This window comes from Scardinius erythrophthalmus, assembly GCF_964197995.2.
Source record: "Scardinius erythrophthalmus genome assembly, chromosome: 24".
Taxonomy (NCBI): Eukaryota; Metazoa; Chordata; class Actinopteri; order Cypriniformes; family Leuciscidae; genus Scardinius; species Scardinius erythrophthalmus.
Window position 1 is genome coordinate 20,418,293 of NC_138244.1, and position 20,045 is coordinate 20,438,337.

Here is a 20,045-nt window from a genome sequence, read left to right on the forward strand (position 1 = left end):
AGGCAGGACCAGCCAATGCATATGTGCAGTCCCAAGGTGCATTTCAAATCACTGACTGTTTCTACAGCAACTGTGACACAATAACTTTATCAATATATCAGTCTTTTATTTAGAAGGCTGGACTTATTCCAAAATACTGTGCAGTCAACTTTCTCCCATTCATAGTATGAGTGTACAGTCTTTCTATAAATATAGTCTTTGCACTAATGGAAGTTGCATTCATGTTTTAGCATGTTCATTTTCTATCATGTAGTTAAAGGTTGTTAGCACATTTCTAGCATGTTTTAGATTTAGTTGAAACTATTTTGGATTTTATTAGATCTTTATGTTGGTAACAATTAGTTTTTACCTGAAAAATCCAAGTAGACCAAGCCTGTATTGAATCAGGACCACAACTACATCTTGATAGGCAGCCAAAACATGTCCGTCAAACATGGAAGCAGAGAACGTCGAAAAACCTCCACCATGGATCCAAACCATAACCTTTTGCAACATTAAAATACTATTAAAATGCATAAAATACATATAATATTCAAATACATAAACATCAACCAAATCATTTACACTTACAGGAAACTTGTCATTAGCTCCAGGTTTAGAAGGTGTGTAGACGTTGAGGTAAAGACAGTCCTCTGCTGAATCAGGAACCTCTATATTCATAGAAAAATTGCCCACCAAGTCTTCAATTAAATGCTTATCCTGCAGACACCTGGGACAGACACAGAGTAACACAAGTCTCACCACTTGATCGCCAGTGTAAAATCTAGGACCTGAAGCAAATGCCTTGATCTACAGGTGGATTAGCTTTGATTTATTCTCACATGAGCGGCTGTTTTGTAGCATCTCTCACTCCGACCCATTTCTCTGCAGGTTGGGGTGGAGCGAGTCTCAATGAACCCACGGGTGGCTTGGCAAACGGAATGCCCAGGTAAGAATGGACAACTGTGTCCTTTCCCTTTGCTTTCATGTGTGATCCTTTCAGGGCCCCATATTTGGTTTGCAGGACAGGTCCTGTGTAATTAATAAAAAAAGAGAGTGAAAATAAAGTTGTTTTTTTTTAATTACTTTAAAGAAATGAATTGGCTTAATTGCCTAAATAATCCCTCTTCACTTTGGAATATTATCCCTAATTCTATTTTCTCTAAAGTTGGTGGCCTGAATTTCCTCATACTTTGTAATAATGTTAAAAAGATTCCAGTCAAACCTTCTAATATCTATAAACAGGTGCTCTTCGCTTGGTCCCTAATATACAAACACAACTTTTCTCCCCACAGATATTACTTATGGAAAATAAGGATATTCTCTACAAGAATAAATCACTTTTCTTTGACAACTAGTTGAAAAATTACCTTTTTTTAGTTGAACAGCTTTTTTAACTCACAGTGCAGACTTTATAACTATTTAGATTTTTTTTACAGAAATATAAAATTCCTATAACTGCTAATGAATATGCTATTGTTTTCAATGCTATTCCCTCTGGAGTGTATTTCTGTTGCAGGGTTCTACATTTCCATGGCCATGTACTTACTCTTTGAACCTAACTGACACAAAGATCGGAAATATATGCTTTTCTGTAGAGCAACAAAAAAATATATAATTATAAAATCAGAGCTACATACTATGGAATTACTTTTGTGCCAATAATAATGAATGTACCTTTTCAAGAAACTAATGAAAATATAAACTGAAACTAAATAAAATATCATTGAAACTTGAAATATTGAAATAATATTATTGAAATAATAAATCACAGGCAAATTATTTGACTTCGTTTTTAAAGGTGGTATCAGCGATTTCAGGCCCAAACATAAATGATCACATTCATCTTATATTTCCTAACGATCCGCTAGCTGCCCGCCCCATAAGCATGCTGTCAAAAAACACGTCTCTCTAGGTAGCCTAGGCTCTGAGATCTGCACACAAAAACAGTTGGTATCAACATCACTCAAAACCAAAATAAATAGTGTTCCAACCAATCATCGACAGGGGCGGGTGTTGTGAGGTTTTCGCGTGCAGCCGTGCTCGAGCGCAAAACCTCACAACACCCGCCCCTGTCGATGATTGGTACAGATTTTTATTTTTAAGTATTTAAAAAAAAAAAATTTAGGATACTATGCATCCTGATAAAGTTCCCTTGGCCTTTGGCATTAAAATAGCCCCACATCATCACATAGCCTTCACCATACCTAGAGATTGGCAGATTTTAATTCCAAAGGCCAAGGGAACTTTATCAGGATGCATAGTATCCTAAAATAAAATAAAAAAAAAAATACTTAAAAATAAAAATCTGCCTGCCTCTATGGGAATTTAACATAGGGGTGTACTCGCTTATGCACCATGTATTTTAAGGAAGAACATTTATTTATTTACGATACATTATTCATTCACAAAGAAAATTGGTGTCCTTAAAGGTTGGATTTTTCCTAATTTTTTTAATTAAAGGTATAGCGGAGGATTTTCTTTTTCCGGGTGGGTAGTGTAAACTATTGTTGGTCCACCTAAGTGTCAATCATTCTGGTGATATGTTTACGTAAGGCCGTCGTACGTGCTCGTCCCTTAGTTTTCGCTTTCTGCGCATGCGCACTTTCAGGTGTTTATGTGTGGTGAGCTAGAGCTCAGCCATTCATTGAAGCTCGCCGTTTCACCGGGTCCTTTGAAAATGTCTGAGGGTCGCAAGAGAAAAAGTTTGTACGAACTGTATGAGAAGAAGAGAAAGGCCTCAGAAGAGAGAAACAAGATCAGAGTGTTTTTGGGAGATTGTTTCACACGATGGCGTGCGCTGAAAACACAGGTTGGGCTTCCCACTGATGCCTCAGTCACGAAGTTTCTACTCGACAGGTTAAGTTTGGATTGCTATTTGGAGAAAAAGTGCAAATCTTCTTTTGGAAAGAAATCTTGTATGAGCGATGCCGACAGCAACTTGTAAACAGAGCGTGCACGAGGAGAACCTCGCACACGTTTAATAGGCGTTCCCTCTCGGGAACAAGTAGAGTGTTGCGCATGTGCATTTTTTCAAAAAGTGGAGAGGGCGGTTCTTATCTAAAATTCGGAAAGATCCTCCGCTATACCTTTAAGGCATTAAGTTCAATTTCCAAAATATGATTTTTTATTCCTCTTTTTAGTCAACTTTAGCATGGGTGTATTCACTTATGCATTGCACTGTATATACTGCAAACTTACCTCCATTCGTTCACAGTTTAACAGCATCCCTCCACCACCCCATCTCCTCACTTCTAGTCCTAAATACTCTTACAACAACGGGGGAGTACTCTGGGTTCGGGCAAAATTTGAGAGCTCGGAGCCCTCCCCCGGACAGCAATAATACGCCAAATACGCATAATCTTTACTCTGTTTAATTGATGTAAGGGTGAACTCGTGAATTCCATAAACGTTGAAGTGAATTGCTGGTTTTGTCATTCTTCTGAGGAAGATGTTATTCACTTGTTTTGGCAATTTACCCAAACAGAGACATTTTGGTCAGATTTGTTAAATGTTTATCCAATCTATTTTGTAAAGACTTTTCTTTCTGTTTTAAAGGTGTTTTCTTTGGATTGTTTGACTACTCAAAAGAGAACACCAAACACCTAAAAGCTCACACCAAACTATTACATAATTGTAATGTTCTTATTAATAGCTGCTAAACTCCTTACCTCTTTTTTGTTAAATAGTCAATTACAAGGGATTCTGATGATCATCTGATGATAACAAATCTGCCAATTTGCCGATGACACACTTAAAAAAAAAAAAATTTAACCTTGATCACATCAAAGTTTTCTCTAAAGCTTCTGGACTATCTTTGAATTTTGACAAATGTGAACTGCTTCCTTTAAAGCAACACCAAAGAACTTTTCCACTTCGGTCCCCCTACAGGTTGGAAGCGGAATTGTCCATTACCGCTGTCGTAAATAATTTAGCCTACCTCAGCTACTGTTGCACGCATGCTCGCTGTTTATCCAGCACCGCCCAGCTTTGGAATGAATGATGTCCACAGACAAGGTAGAGTATGTTGCATGATTTTATGAAAGTATGATATATTGCGACATCAGAAACGAAGAAAAACTAAATAATGACTATTGTAACGCTGGCCGTAAATCAAGTCAAATTTGTAGTTTCTTATGTCTCATTCGAACTACAGGCAAACTTGCATAGTGCGGTTATAGCAGATATAGGGCCGCAAAGCGAATGCAGAAGTGCCTTTCGCCCTGTTACGACTTGATGAACGACTGAAACGATTTTGGATTTTTTTTAAGGTAAAAAATTATCTTTAGTGCTGCTTTAAAGTCTCGCTCTGCCCCTCCCTGCACAATATTCCTATTAAGTCTCAAGTGAATTATTTGGGCATAGTCATTTGCAAAGATGACAATGCGAGGGAAAAACTAAACTTTGATCCGGTAATTGCTAAGGCTAAGAAAAATTTTAATTCCTGGCTCTAAAGAGACTTAAAGCTACAATATGCAAGAATTTTTTTCCGCTAGAGGGCGCTACATTCCAAACAACAACAACGGCGTAGCTTGATGACGATGTGAAGGAGTGTGGAATGATGGCAACTGTTGTTTTAAATTCCACCGTGGATGTAAATCAGTCAGACGGGAATCATAAAATCATGTTCATGCATGGGGTAAAGTTCTATTTTTATAAATGTTGCGTTTAATGACATGCTTTTTGTGGCGAGGGGGGCGTGGTTTAGCGCGGTCTGTAACGGGAGAGAGAGAGAAACGAGGCGAGCGGGACGCAAGTAGGTCAAGTGCAAATGACGAACACCTGTCTTCATACCTGGGACTGATTGCGCACACACCTGCATCTCATTCAGACTCTCTATTTAAACCACACTCAAATAGAAGATCAGTGCGAAGTATTGCATTGCCACGGCCTGTAATTTCTGAGCGTTTACCCTATTCTACTGATCTAGTTGCCGACCTCGGATTGTTATCTCACTTCTGCCTGCTTGCTGTCTGTCTTGACTTGGATTGCCTTTGGATTATTGTCTCTTGCTGCCTGCCCCGATCTTCTGCCTGTTACCTGATTTCTCTCTCTGTGTTGACCTCTGATTTCCCTGTTTGCTGTTCTCTGACCCCTGCCTGTTTGACGTTCCTTCAATAAAGCTGCAAATGGATCCTTCTCAATCTCCTGTATCATTACAGAATACTTCGCCATCAACTGATCCAGCAGCTGTTCTGCAGATATCCACTGAACTTACCTCTCAAGCATCTCGTCTGGATCTACATCACCATCAACTTAGTCATTTGACTTCACTCACAGAGAAACTGGTTCAGGGTCTGCAAGAACTACGAACTGCGATCACAAATCCTCCTGTTGCACCTGCCAGTTCTTCCCCAGAAAATCCTCCACTGGCTGCCACTTCCTCAGTAAATCCACGGCTGGCTTTCCCCGAGAAGTTCGATGGAAACCCCACGAAATGCAAGGGATTTCTGCTTCAATGTACTCTCTTTGTGGAGCAACAACCGTCATTATACACCACCAACGCAAGCCGGATTGCGTTTGTTTGTTCACTGCTCACAGGGCGAGCGCTAGAATGGGCTACAGCTGTTTGGAGAACTGATCCTTCCTTCCTTTAGTGAATTTTTGCAACAATTCCGCCAAGTTTTCGAACATTCTACTGAGAGAGGAGACGCCGGGGAACAACTACTATCTCTCACTCAAGGGAATAAAACTGCAGCCGAATATGCTCTAACTTTCCGCACACTCGCAGCACAAACTGACTGGGTCGAGAGCACTCTGAAAACTCTCTTTCGCAAAGGTCTCACCATGGAACTCCAGTCCGAACTAGCTTGCATCATCACGAAACACCCACTCAACATGAACCCATGCAGATTGGTTTTACTCACATCACTCCAGAGGAGAGAGAGCGCCGCATACAACACCGATTGTGCTTGTATTGTGGTCAATCAGGGTACATGAAATTTGCATGCCCAACCAGTCCTTCTGCCAGTTCCCGTGCGGTGAGTCTACGCATAAAAATTTCTATGAATCCATCCAGTTTCCAATTGCCAGTAATTATCACGATAAGAGGAACGATTTTTAGAACCATAGCTCTCATTGACTCCGGGGCTGCTGGAAACTTTATGTCCCGTACTTTTGCTGAACAATGCAGACTCCTTGGCAGTGGAGGCGTTAGACGGCCGACCCCTCGGAGAGGGAAGGATTCAGGACACCACAGAAGAGATTAAACTTCACGTTGGCACATTGCACACAGAGATCATCAGTTTTTATGTCATTCAATCACCCCATCATCCCATCATATTGGGGCATCCCTGGTTACACGCTCATAACCCACATATTTCCTGGAAGGAGGGTCAAATCATACATTGAGATGCTTCATGCCAGAACCGCTGCCTGACTCCTGTGACTCGCATATCGCTTCAAGAGACGAAAAGTGAGCCCTCGAATCTCAGCAGCCCAACTCACCGACTACCTAGGGTGAATCACATTCCTTTGCAAAACACAGAGCCTGAATCCTCAGCTAACAAAGAACCTAACATACCTGCTGTATACACAGACCTCCTCGAAGCCTTTAGCAAGAAGAAGGCATCCCAGCTCCCCGAACATCGCCCTACTGACTGTGCCATAGACCTCCTTCCGGGTGCTTCTCCGTCTCGTGGACGGATATTTCCTCTATCCCAACCTCAATCCGAAGCCATGAAAAACTACATCCATGAGGAATTATCCAAAGGTTTTATCAGACCCTCAACTTCCCCTGCTGCCGCTGGGTTTTTCTTTGTCAAGAAGAAGGACGGTGGTCTACGACCCTGCATTGACTACCGGGCACTAAATGATATCACAATCAAGTTCCGCTACCCCCTACCACTCGTGCCCGCGGCACTCGAACAACTCCGCAAAGCCCAGTATTTCACTAAACTGGATTTACGCAACGCATATAATCTGATCCGTATTTGTGAGGGGGACGAGTGGAAGACGGCGTTTTCCACCACTAGTGGGCACAATGAATATCTTGTCATGCCTTTCGGTTTATCCAACAGTCCATCCGTTTTTCAATCCTTTATGAACGACGTCTTCCGAGACATGCTGGACAAATGGGTGATCGTTTACATTGACGACATTCTAATTTATTCCAATTCCATGGAGGAACACATTCAGCAGGTCAGGCTGGTCCTTGAACGAATCATACAACATCAACTCTATGCCAAAGCTGAGAAATGTGAATTTCATCAGACAAGAACGTCCTTCTTGGGTTACATTATTGGTCAGGAAGGGGTCGCTATGGACGAAAGAAAGGTAAAATGAGTTCTGGACTGGCCGCTACCTCAAACCCTCAAAGAATTACAACGTTTCCTGGGGTTCGCCAACTTCTACAGAAGGTTCATTAGAAATTTCAGCATCATCGCGGCTCCTTTAACCGCAATGACCAAACATCATTCGACTAGATTAAAGTGGTGAGAGGAGGCAGAACAGGCTTTCAAGGAACTCAAATCCCGATTTACATCTGCACCCATCCTCCATCATCCAGACCCTGAACGCCAATTCATTGTGGAGGTAGACACTTCTAACACAGGAGTCGGGGCTGTACTATCACAGCGACAGGGTAACCCAGAAAAAATTTATCCATGCGCCTTCTTCTCCCGCAAACTTACGCCAGCTGAACAAAATTACGACGTGGGGAACAGAGAATTGCTCACAATGAAATTGGCACTGGAAGAATGGCGACACTGGCTGGAAGGAGCAAACCAATCCTTTGTCATCCTAACCGATCATAAGAACCTGGAGTATCTACTGTCAGCTAAACGCCTAAATCCACGACAAGCCAGATGGGCACTATTCTTAACTAGATTTCAATTCACCGTCACATATCGACCAGGAACCAAGAATATCAAAGCAGATGCTCTATCACGTCAAACTCTATTACGCCAGCTGAACAAAATTACGACGTGGGGAACAGAGAATTGCTCACAATGAAATTGGCACTGGAAGAATGGCGACACTGGCTGGAAGGAGCAAACCAATCCTTTGTCATCCTAACCGATCATAAGAACCTGGAGTATCTACTGTCAGCTAAACGCCTAAATCCACGACAAGCCAGATGGGCACTATTCTTAACTAGATTTCAATTCACCGTCACATATCGACCAGGAACCAAGAATATCAAAGCAGATGCTCTATCACGTCAAACAGAAGGCACAATTCAGAACCACACTCCAGAGAACATAATTCAGACAAATCTACTGGTAGCTCCAGTACAGTGGGATTTAGTCTCGGAGATTCAACAAGCGAACAGTCAGGTGAGACCCCCTTCTGAATGTCCGGATATTTTACTGTTTGTTCCAGAAACTCCGCTCCCGGCTCCTTGATCATGTGCACTCCAATCCCAGTTCAGGGCATCCAGGAATCACGGCTACCATTCATCTCTTGCAGAATCGCTTCTGGTGGCCGACGCTACGGGTCGACACCACTATACATTTAACCCTCTGAGGTCGACAAACGCGCCGGCGCGTTTTGCTGGATTTTCTCCACATTGTAGCACTATAAACTTAAATTTCTCCGTCATTTATGGTCATACAGAAAAAATAAATATAAAAAAAGAATCTGTGGTATTTCTACTTTTGTATGTGTCCACTTCCAATCAAATCAAAACATTGTGCTTTTGTAAAATAAAGAAAATAAACAGTGTGTGCGTTCTGCCTCTCCGTCGCGGTGAACTTTTTTTTCTTGAGCACGTCTATAAACTGAAACAAAACTCAGCGAATACTTGTCACACATTTATGAGCCATACACCTTTATAAACATTTAAGTGTGTACTTTTAAATGATCGGATTCAAAACGAAAACAAATATTCTCTGTTTAAGTAATTTGTATAAAACCAACAAGATTTCCAGCTTCTCAAGCGCTTCCTAATTATTTTTAATTCGGCCACGCCCACTCGCGCAAAAGATATTCACATGCAAATCTCCACATGGAACGCGATCGCCCTCATTACCTCAACAACAAAACACTTCACTTCACTTTTCGTCGAGTTTGAAAGACGTGCCTGAGCTTACATTGGATTTACATCAGAAGAAGAAGAACGATATTTGAAGACAAGAAAGATAAGGTAAGTAATTCTTACATATTAGTTTGCTATTGTTGCATAAATTTCACATTGCAGTTGAACTGTTGCTAGATATATGGTGAATATTATAATATTTAGACCCGTGTTTACTGTTACTGTGTTTGTGGATATCTGCTCAAACGTAGATAGGCTATGTATATGGTAGGCCTAACCATAATGTTTTATATTTGATCGCAATCGCGTTTTAATGTATCATATTTTTGATCGCGATCGCGTTTTAATGTATCATATTTTTGATCGTGATCGCGTTTGAATGTATCATATTTTGGAAAAGCAAAACGCTCCAAACGGCTTCATGTTTTTACTATTATCTCATTTCATATCATCATAACGAATGGAAACATTTGAAGTAACATGATAATCAATATATTTTTCTCTAGCTTAGTTGTTACTGAAATCTTTTTGAAAATATATATAGGCTGCTATATTGTTATTATTTTATGCAGCACTGCGCATAGCCTATACCTACAAGGCACAACAAACCTGGTGTTCATTATATGTTGTTGGAAACATTTGTGTGAGTGTGTGTGTGTATTCTGTGAATTTTAAAAAGCAATTTTAACAAGAAAAATCTAAAATGTATTCCCAAAATCGTGCAGGCCTTTCTCTTGATATCAGTATGTTCTTTTTTTTTTTTTTTCAGGGCCCAGATGCCACTGAGTCCTGCTGACTTAAACATTCACAGTACATGTCTCTGTACATGAACATGGTAAAGTGAAAATCAAACACCTTAGAAAATGAAAGGTATGTACAATGTTTTTAGGAATGGCACAAAGGTCTCTTTCTTCAATAAGTGCTTTTTTGTTGTGTATCTTTGGATTATGTTGTGTTGTAAATAAATCCAAACAATTTTAAAAGCCATTCTTTTTTAAATCTCCTCATTCTTTGTGCAAGGTTGGTCAGAATGATGGGCCCTGATAAGCTCCTAATAGGGCCATTAGGGAGGTTCTTTGTCTTTCTCAGGTGTGGAAAGCTTTCATATTAATGAGGTGATCCGCCCCTTCGCATATTGCTTTCTAACACAAAACACGTCGTAAAATTTTTAAATCAATATATTGTCTTCTCTGAATGAGCAGTCAGGGTGATTCTCACATAGTTTTAGAGCAAATATTCTAGGCTACGTGATACAATTTTCAAAAGTCTTGTGAAGAAATAATCAGTATGGGTTTCATGACCTTATTTCAGTGAGAATTTATTTTTGTATTTTCACAAACCACGCATAAATGTCATTATCTCAAAACTACAAACTTTTACATACATGCTGCTGATATATTATTGTAGCAGAGTTTGTGCTGAATACAGTGTAATTAGACTTTAGCCATGAAAATGTCACAAGTAACAGAAATAACCACAAATGTCAGAGCATGTCAGAACACCTCCAGGGCCCAGAAAACAGCTCAGACCTCAGAGGGTTAAAGAACTGTGTCAGCTGCAATACGTCCAAATCACCCAGACAATTACCTGTTGGGCTGTTAACACCACTTCCCACACCTCGCCGCCCCTGGTCCCATATTGCAATTGACTTCATCACAGATCTACCTAAATCGCAAGGACACACCACCATACTCACCATTGTCGACCGATTCTCCAAAGCATGCCGTCTCATACCTTTACCCAAACTCCCCACTGCTCTAGAAACAGCTGAAATTCTGTGCAACCAAGTGTTCCGCTCCAGAGTTTGGACTGCATTCTTCAAAAATCTGAATGTCAACATCAGTTTGACCTCAGGGTACCATCCACAATCCAACGGACAGACAGAACGTCTGAACCAGGATGTCACACGTTTCCTAAGATCCTACTGCCAGAAGGAACAAGCCGAGTGGAGCCGGTATCTATTCTGGGCCGAATACGCACAAAATTCACTGATCAATCCTGCCACAGGTATTACTCCTTTTAAATGCGTCTTGGGCTTTCAACCACCATTGTTCCCTTGGTCAGGGGAACCAATGGAACTACCATCTGTCACAGAGTGGCTACGCAAGAGCGAGGTGATCTGGGATCAGGCTCATATTCATCTCCTTCATGCAGTCAGACGACAAGAACAACAGGCCAATCGTCATCGGCGCCCTGCTCCGAAGTACAGTGCTGGTCAGTGGGTGTGGCTCTCCACAAGAGATCTGAGACTTCGACTTCCCTGCCGCAAACTCAGCCCCAGGTATGTTGGACCATTTCAGATATTAAAACAAGTTTCTCCTGTATCTTTTCGTTTGGATTTGCCTGCTGACTACCGCATCGCTCCCACATTCCATGTATCTCTGTTGAAACCTGCCGGTGGGCCAAGAGGAGCGTCCGAAGTGGGTGCTGCAGCTCCAGACCCCTCATCCATCCTGATTGACGGCGAGGAGGCGTATCGGGTGCACGAAGTGCTGGACTCCAGACGCCGGGGTAACGTCCTCCAATACCTGGTGGACTGGGAGGGGTACGGTCTGGAGGAACAATCTTGGGTCAATGGCGGAGATATCCTGGACCCATCACTCACTGAAGAGTTTCATCAAACATACCCGGGAAAACCGGCCGCTAGACCCCGTGGAAGACCCCGGCGTCGTCTGCCTTCTCGCCTCACGAGCTGCTCGCGGGGGGGGGGGGGGGGGGGGCTCTGTTACAGAGCGGGCTCCCGCACCGCCTCCTCTCCACCACCAGAGGGAGCCTTCACCGGAATACTAGTTCTCTCGGGAACTCTAATCCCCATAATGCTTCAGACTCTCTATTTAAACCACACTCAAATAGAAGATCAGTGCGAAGTATTGCATTGCCATGGCCTGTAATTTCTGAGCGTTTACCCTATTCTACTGATCTAGTTGCCGACCTCGGATTGTTATCTCACTTCTGCCTGCTTGCTGCCTGTCTTGACTTGGATTGCCTTTGGATTATTGTCTCTTGCTGCCTGCCCCGATCTTCTGCCTGTTACCTGACTACTCTCTCTGTGTTGACCTCTGATTTCCCTGTTTGCTGTTCTCTGACCCCTGCCTGTTTGACGTTCCTTCAATAAAGCTGCAAATGGATCCTTCTCAATCTCCTGTATCATTACAGAGAGAGACTGGAGAGAAAATTGGACGCAGAGAAAGAAAACCGGTGGATCCAAGCTCTCATTTTTGAACTGTTTTGTGCGTCGCGGTTGCCACGGTGAATGCGCGTTGTGCGCGACTTTTGTTTGTTTTGTTTTATTTTAATAAAGTCCCAGTCACTCCGATGCCTGTCTTCTTCCTTCCTGACTCTTGAACTAGGGCTGCAACGATTCATCGAGTTACTCGATTTACTCGATTACAAAAATTCCTCGAGGCAAAAACTCTGCCTCGAGGCCTCGTTAAATTCCTATGACGCACACTATACGCGCAGGGATCTGATTTCACACGAACCGTTGTTCAATGTTCAGGAAGCACGCCATAGCGCGTGATACATTTTTAATTTATTTGGCGCGATGGCAGAGAGTAGATGTCCATAAACGGCAGAGAATGTCTAAAGTTTGGGATCGCTTCCTTTCAGCGTCGCTGAATCAAGGTAACGATTCTGTCCCCCGCATTATTTTTTTTTTTGACCCAGCGCCAATATTTTCGCCCGTGCCGAAGCAAATGATGTTCGCTGAATTTAATCCCATACTGTATTTGTTGTGATGTCGTGATGCGGTTTGACTAGATATGATGTTTAGCTTTGATGTTTTTAAGAAGTAAACGTATTGCCTAAAGAAAGAACCCCTTCACACACACACACACTCACACACACACACGCACCTTCGTCTCTCTCACGCGCCAGTCCGACCAATTGCGGCAATGCATCATGCTCAAACTTTTATGTTGCCACGCAACAATAATTTCAGCATGCATTCACTGTATACACCGGGACGTGAATGATGGAGGAACAAATATTGTATTGCAGTCTTTGCGAGACCTTGTCTATGTCACGTCTATCAAATAGTTACAGACAAAAAAAAAATAAAAAATGAAACTCCCCAGCCTGCTTCTCCAAATCCACTCGTACTTTTGGGGAAGACATAGGCTTATCGGCTACCAAAGTAATTGAGCATAGAACATTTTAAATTAACAAAAATATATAATACTACAAAACGTGCTAATATACTTCAACTAGCCTAAGTGAAAAACTAAATGCTGTTCTTTTTCTATTTAACAAAATGCATATTTGCAATAAAAACATTCCCCTTTTCAAAGCTACACTTATTTTTTTTTTTATATAAATTGTATACATTGTGTACCTGTTTGGCTTGACATTTTATATTCATTTAATTTATTTTTGTTCTCCGGTGGGTAATTTGCAGAAGGTGCAATCCTTTTTTTGTAATGTTGTATTAAGAAGACAAAACTAAGGCCAAATGGCCTTTACTATTTAAGTTTGTATTCATAGTTTTACATGTTATACATGTTTTACAGTATAAAGTTGACTTAACTGTATTGTTATATAATTGTTGGCACTGGCACTTATAAACACTAAATGGGTAAAAATTACAATAAATAGGCTTAGTTTTGAAGCCAAATGTTGGAGTTTTTCAGCCACATCATTTTTGTTATGCATTATTTGTTTTGGTTGTTTAAAAACACACTAAAAGTTTTTATCCGATTACTCGATTAATCGATCGATTAAGTGCTAGATTAATCGATTACAAAAAGAATCGATAGCTGCAGCCCTATCTTGAACCTTATCACACTTTTATTTCACAAAAATGAATTAACAGCAATAAAAGTAAGGTTTAATACTACATTAGTTATCATAGATGTTACTGTATGTCGAATTCATTGTTGTGATAACGCTGTGCAATTTTGCGTGTTCTAAACAAAAGTACATTCGAACATACCCACATCATTTGCCAAAATACTGATTAATCTTTATGTATAACACATGCTATATTTATTTACATTGCCATAAACACCAGATAAACAATGTCAATAAACTAATGTTAAACACAAATCTAAAGCAATAATACTTTACTTACATAAACATAACTGAATGCTACATGTGGAAAATATTAAATTAAGCATGCTTTGTCGACAGAACCAGCTGCAATCGGTAAAGAATAATTGTGTTCCATAATGACAGCACGAAACAAGCTAACGTTTGTTGCTTGATAGACACTACAACTACAACTTCCGCATTTGTCCAGGACTCCACACAGTACGAGCGGAAACCGAGGGTAACGCGGATATGACGCAATTGACTGGCGACTCCCAGCTCCCCCCTGCTCTAACGCCCTGTTTCCTTGGTTAAAATCGCAATTTTCTCACGATTTAAAAATAGTTGAAAACATTTGGGATATTGTAAGTAATCAACTTAACAAAATATATAACACTGGCCTTGAAATTTTGGGATATTTTAATGCAAAATTCTTACATATTGTACCTTTAAGCTGCGAAATTACCAAGAACAATTTGTCCCAGGAACTTTTTTCCCCCAGACCTGTTGCTGTCTGCGTTTCCACCGCGGTCTAAAGTACCGTGACGATTAGGCAAATTAGTCTGGTGATGTAGGACTGCGCACTACTTTACAGTTCCTGATGGATTTCATCCTCTGAATTTAAGCTTAAAGGTGCAATGTGTGATATTTCTGAGGATCTATTGACAGAAATGCAATATAAGATCCATAACTATGCTTTCAGTGGTGTATAAAGACCTTCCTTAATGAACCTTTAAGTTTTTATTACCTTAGATATAGTCATTTATATCTACATAACCGCGTCCACCCCCTTCTATGAAGGTCGACATATTGTGACGTCATGTTTCTACCGTAACCGACAGCGAACAAACAGCGCTACAGAGCGCGTTTCGTCACTAACTTGAATGAGAAGCAGCAGAAAAAGACGAAGCAGAAAACTCAGGTTGTCCCTGACTCTGCAAACGTGGAGAAAAACATGCTGTCTGAACGACGCCTCGGACATAGTAACGTTAGCTATTTCCCCTTACCTAAGTTAGCTGCTTTGATGCTCTAATCTTATACTAACTACCATGGAAACAAGCTATGGTAAAGTCAGTGAATAAAAGACTAACACAATGATAAACAAGTAAAAATAACAATCGCAATAACATGTGATTTTACTGAATAATTAAGTAAATATAATTTAATATAAAATATAATATAGAGAAACCTCATTGCTTGACTTGCTACTCTCTGCTGACTCAGACGACGACATCTTCCGATCCTACGTCGGCCACCGTAGCTTCTCATTCGAGTTTGCAATTTGAAGGAAAGGCCACAGTTATTGACCAGTTGCAATTCGCAAATCTCACCACTAGATGCCGCTAAAAATCACACACTGCACCTTTAATAAAGCCTGAACCTCGTCGTCGGTCTATCGGTCGTATTTTTTAAAGTCCATTGTTGTATGAATAGCAAACAACTCTTACTGCGCAACACAACAGATTTAAAAAAATGGTGGGTGAAATAAAATGCTGCTTGGAGTCAACCAATCAAAATGCTGAGTGGAGTCAACCAATCAGCATGTTCAGCGCCCAAGTCCCACCCCTGAAAGTTTCTGAACTTTGAAAAAGTACTACCTTGCAAGCAGGGACTTTCGGAGGGGGAAATATTTAAATGCAGGCATTTAATTTACAAACACAATTTTAAAGTCTGCGTGAACCGGAAGTTGCAAACGACTTTTCTCCAGTGTTGTGACATATTTCCCAGTGAAACGGAATATTGAACAGAGGGCAGGGTTTTACTCTAGCGCTCCTCCTCTCCATCTCTGCTCATAGCAGACTGGTTTGAGGGGAGTGGTTAAGCGTTTCCCAACGCAAGCCGTCAAACCTACATCATCAGAGAAGGAACGCTATTCCAGACCGGAAGTAACTTTTCAGACTTTGATTAAAGGGGGGGTGAAATGCTATTTCATGCATACTGAGTTTTTTACACTGTTAAAGAGTTGGATTCCCATGCTAAACATGGACAAAGTTTCAAAAATAATGTTTGAAGGAGTATTTCTGTGGCAAAAATACTCCTTCCGGTTTGTCACAAGTTTCGGAAAGTTTTTTTCGAGTATGGGCATGTGTGACGTCAGATGGGGCGGAATTTCCTTGTACGGGTCCTAAGTGCACTTCTCCCGGAAGGGCACGCGCGCACCCGTAGACCAGAGCGAGAGAGCGAAAGCAGTACGCCCATCAAAGCACTGTGCTCGGCTTTAGGGAAGTATTTGCCCGGATTTGCAGATCGTCTAATGCTTAAGGATGGAGCAGTCCCAACGATAAAGGTTCACGGTCGTGTGTTGGAACCGCAGGCGGTGAGTAAAACTGCTTCAAATGTCTGTGTGTTGTTAGTTATCGGCGCGTAAGCACAGCAAGTAAACAGTGAACAGCGCTCGTGATTCTTTAGCCCACACAGCACGCCTCCAGGCGCTCGTTTTTTTCCGTAAAGACTCGGTACAGCCTATCTTTCTTTTATAAATATAATAAAACGAAAGACTTTTTGGAGATATGAAGGATGCAGTACTACTTTATAGGTACTCAAGATTAACATGAGATTGACTGAAACTGAGTGTTTCACCCCCCCTTTAAAGAGTATGACGGCAAACCAGCAGCCATATTACCCTGTAGCCCAAGACTGGTTGCCCACTGAAGCTAAGCAGGGCTGAGCCTGGTTAGTACCTGGATGGGAGACCTCCTGAGAAAAACCAGGTTGCTGCTGGAAGAGGTTTTAGTGAGGCCAGCAGGGGGTGCTCACCCTGTGGTCTGTGTGGGTCCTAACGCCCCAGTGTAGTGACGGGGACACTATACTGTCAAAGAGCACCGTCCTTCGGATGAGACGTAAAACCGAGGTCCTGACTCTCTGTGGTCATTAAAAATCCCATGGCATTTCTCGTAAAGAGTAGGGGTGTAACCCCGGTGTCCTGGCCACATTCCACACATTGGCCCTTACCAATCATGGCCTCCTAATAATCCCCTTACATTGAATTGGCTCCATCACTCTCTCTCCTCTCTCCACCTATCGCTGGTGTGTGGTGAGCGCACTGGCGCCGTTGTTATGTGGCTGCCGTCGCATCATCCAAGTGGATGCTACACACTGGTGGTGGTTGAGGAGAGACCCCTGATATGATTGTAAAGCGCTTTGGGTGTACAGTAGTACATATGAAAGCGCTATATAAATGCCTCATTCTATTCTATTCAAACAATTTTTTTTCTGTGTATTAACTTGCACGATTAATTTTTCACCACAAGACTAGTAATATGTGCTAACAATGTAAATAGGGTCAATTTTGATTTCAGTTGGACTTTAATCTCCAGTTACTTTATTTGGAATAACCAAGATTAGTTTTTCCAGATTGATTTAATAATGATATTATTTTGGTTTCTCAACTTGTAAACACAAATGGTCATTCGTTTTCTTATTTTGAATTCCTAACTAAATATTGTATTCTTGTCACCCCACACAATACCCCATTACCGCTTAGTAAACTAATTTAACATGCGTTCTTGCGGCGTGGTCTGTGCGCATGCATGTCCGATTACTTTGACGTTAAACCCGTGAAAGCACGATTGCTTCAACGCTTGTGTAAATGCTTTTATATCTTACCTTGACAAGAAAACGGTTAGCGTACTGTTGTGCAAGTAAACGCACTCATTATGACACATTAATCTGACTTACCATCCTCTGCTTTCACAGTGTTTTGAAGAGTCAGTGTGATCAGCATGCAGAGTGAAAGCACGACAGACTCTCTCATCGCCATGCCGTGAACGGTCCAGTCCTGCTGCAGAATGAGCGGAGAGTTCACAACAAGCACAAGTAACGGCGTGATCTGGCCACACTTTGAACTTTCCAATGGGAACTGTGGTTGCCAGATTTTTTTTTAAAAGCCACGATTTTAAACTTAAGCGATAGATTTAAATGTAATATTTTGATCTTCAGCTCTTTGAGGATCACTATTTTCAGGAGTATTTGGGTTTCATGGACGTGAATTTATGTTATTCATAAATGTGAAACAGCTTGTTTTTAGAAAAATCAAATACACAAATTTGTGTTGCTAATTATTTGTAGCCTATTATTTTGTATTGTAGTTAATAATACGGACGGTAGTGCATTGTAACTAACAAGAAAAAAAAACATATATCTGTTCCAGTTGTTGTCAACCAGGGGACCCAGGGCCCACTAGGCAAACTCCACTGTGGCCTCAAGATGATTTAAAATAACTTTAATTTAAACAGACATTCATAAGAGAATTGGACATTGTGCAACTATATGCTTTCAAAGTTGTGACAAAAATTCAGTCTTCCTTCTGCAAACTTTGTGAGGACATTTGTCTCCAGATGTGTGACATGTAGAAAGATCAGAGCAAAGGCTGTAGAGCAGAAGATGTCAGAGCTGCCACATGACAGAATAATACCAGATCAACCTCCCTTCACCAATGTGGGGGTAGACTACTTTGGACCGTTTGAAGTCAGGCAAGGTACATGTAGAAGTAATGAGAAAAGATATGGTGTATTGTTTACCTGTCTGACAACAAGAGCTGTGCATATTGAAATTGCACATACACTGGACACAGACTCATGTTTAAATGCCATCCGATGCTTTGTGTGCAGGAGAGGTCAGGTATCAATCATGAGAAGGATTGTATTCATTTCATATTGGTGCTGAGATTGAACTGCCCAAAGCCATTTAACAATGGAACAGTGGCGGCTGGTGCTAAAAAATTTTGGGGGGGGCACAACAAACTGAATTTTTAATTCAGGACTGAATGTAGGCTTATTGTTAAATAACAATTTAACAGTGATAATAATGTAGCTATCATAAGCCTAAAGTTTAGCTAAAACTTCAGCCGGTAGGGTTTGGAAATAGCCAATTGCCAAATAAATCTGAATTTATGGTATAATCTGAGTATTTAATTATTATTTTTCTTTTTGAATAAAAAAAAACCTGTATTTATTTTTTTTTTTTATATTTAATATCCTGATCGATATTGTCCTACAAACAATGTTTATATTGAAGGTTATAAAAACAAACATAGTGTAACCTTGCTGTCTATCTGCAGTCTATCCAAAAAAGGGGTCAAATGAATCACATTACATTTATATTTATAATTTAGTGCTTATGTATATTTTAGTCAGAATAATTGCGCTCCTGTATTGCGCTCCGTCTGTTCGGCGCGCATGCACGCGGGGGCGCTCGTTCACGGAAGTATAGCTTGCAGAAAGCTCGCCCAGTCATGACAGCAAACTGGACTTTCTAACATTTACAGATGGAGAATATGTCCGTGAAATGTAAGTTATGCACTGAGGAAATTATTGGATGTCACTTCAGCTTATGGCTAAATACTAATAGAGGTACATTTGTTTCCACCAATCGCTGCACAAGTTAAGGTTACGTATGATGACGAAAGCACGTTAGTGCGAGCCCTCCCGGAACCCATAGAGAATGCATTGCAGTGCCTGCAGTTCGAAAAAAAAAATCTTTGAATGTACTATGGGAAGACTCTGGGCGATTCTCAGCCAGAGTGAAATCGCCCAAAAAGAGGCGGTACTCCACAGAACGTGACTCGGCGCTGATTGGACCATATCCAGAGGCAGAACAACAGTGAGTGACTGCTAGCGTAACTCTGTGGTTGAATGAGATAGTGATAGAAAGTCCCTTTCACACTTTGGTGGTGCGTCGCCCGATCGCCCTAATGAAGAAACCGCCGCTGCAATGGAACCAATCAAACATGTAAATTATTCTCATGTAAAAGGGAATACAGTGGATATTACTCTCAGTGAAAAATCCTGAGATCTGTGCTTAAAGAACAAACATTCACTGATGAGAGCTTGCATGTGCCTGTGTGAAGTAGAAGCATTAATAAACAACAGACCACTTAGTTACAAAAGATGATCCCATAGATCTTGAACCCTTGACACCTAATCACCTGTTATTAATAAAAAGGCAACCAGCCTTACCTCCTGGACTTTTCAAACAAAATATGCACGTCGCAAATGGAAGCAAATTCAGTATCCTGCTGACCTGTTCTGGAAGCGATGCGTGAATATTTACCTTTGCTTCAGGA

General features: G+C 41.1%; 1 protein-coding gene across 1 annotated transcript in view; it reads right to left on the reverse strand.

The window, feature by feature from the left end:
* LOC308684445 (uncharacterized protein) overlaps positions 1-17,829 on the reverse strand; it is a 69,389-nt gene extending 51,560 nt beyond the window's left edge. The window contains exons 1-4 of the mRNA XM_081355659.1: positions 17,660-17,829; positions 822-1,011; positions 571-709; positions 350-483 (exon numbers count right to left, since the gene is read on the reverse strand). Of these exons, the coding sequence (XP_081211785.1) occupies positions 350-483; positions 571-709; positions 822-1,011; positions 17,660-17,741 (545 nt within the window). The 5' untranslated portion in view covers positions 17,742-17,829. The remainder of the gene's footprint in view (positions 1-349; positions 484-570; positions 710-821; positions 1,012-17,659) is intronic.
* Between the last annotated feature and the right edge of the window lie 2,216 nt (positions 17,830-20,045).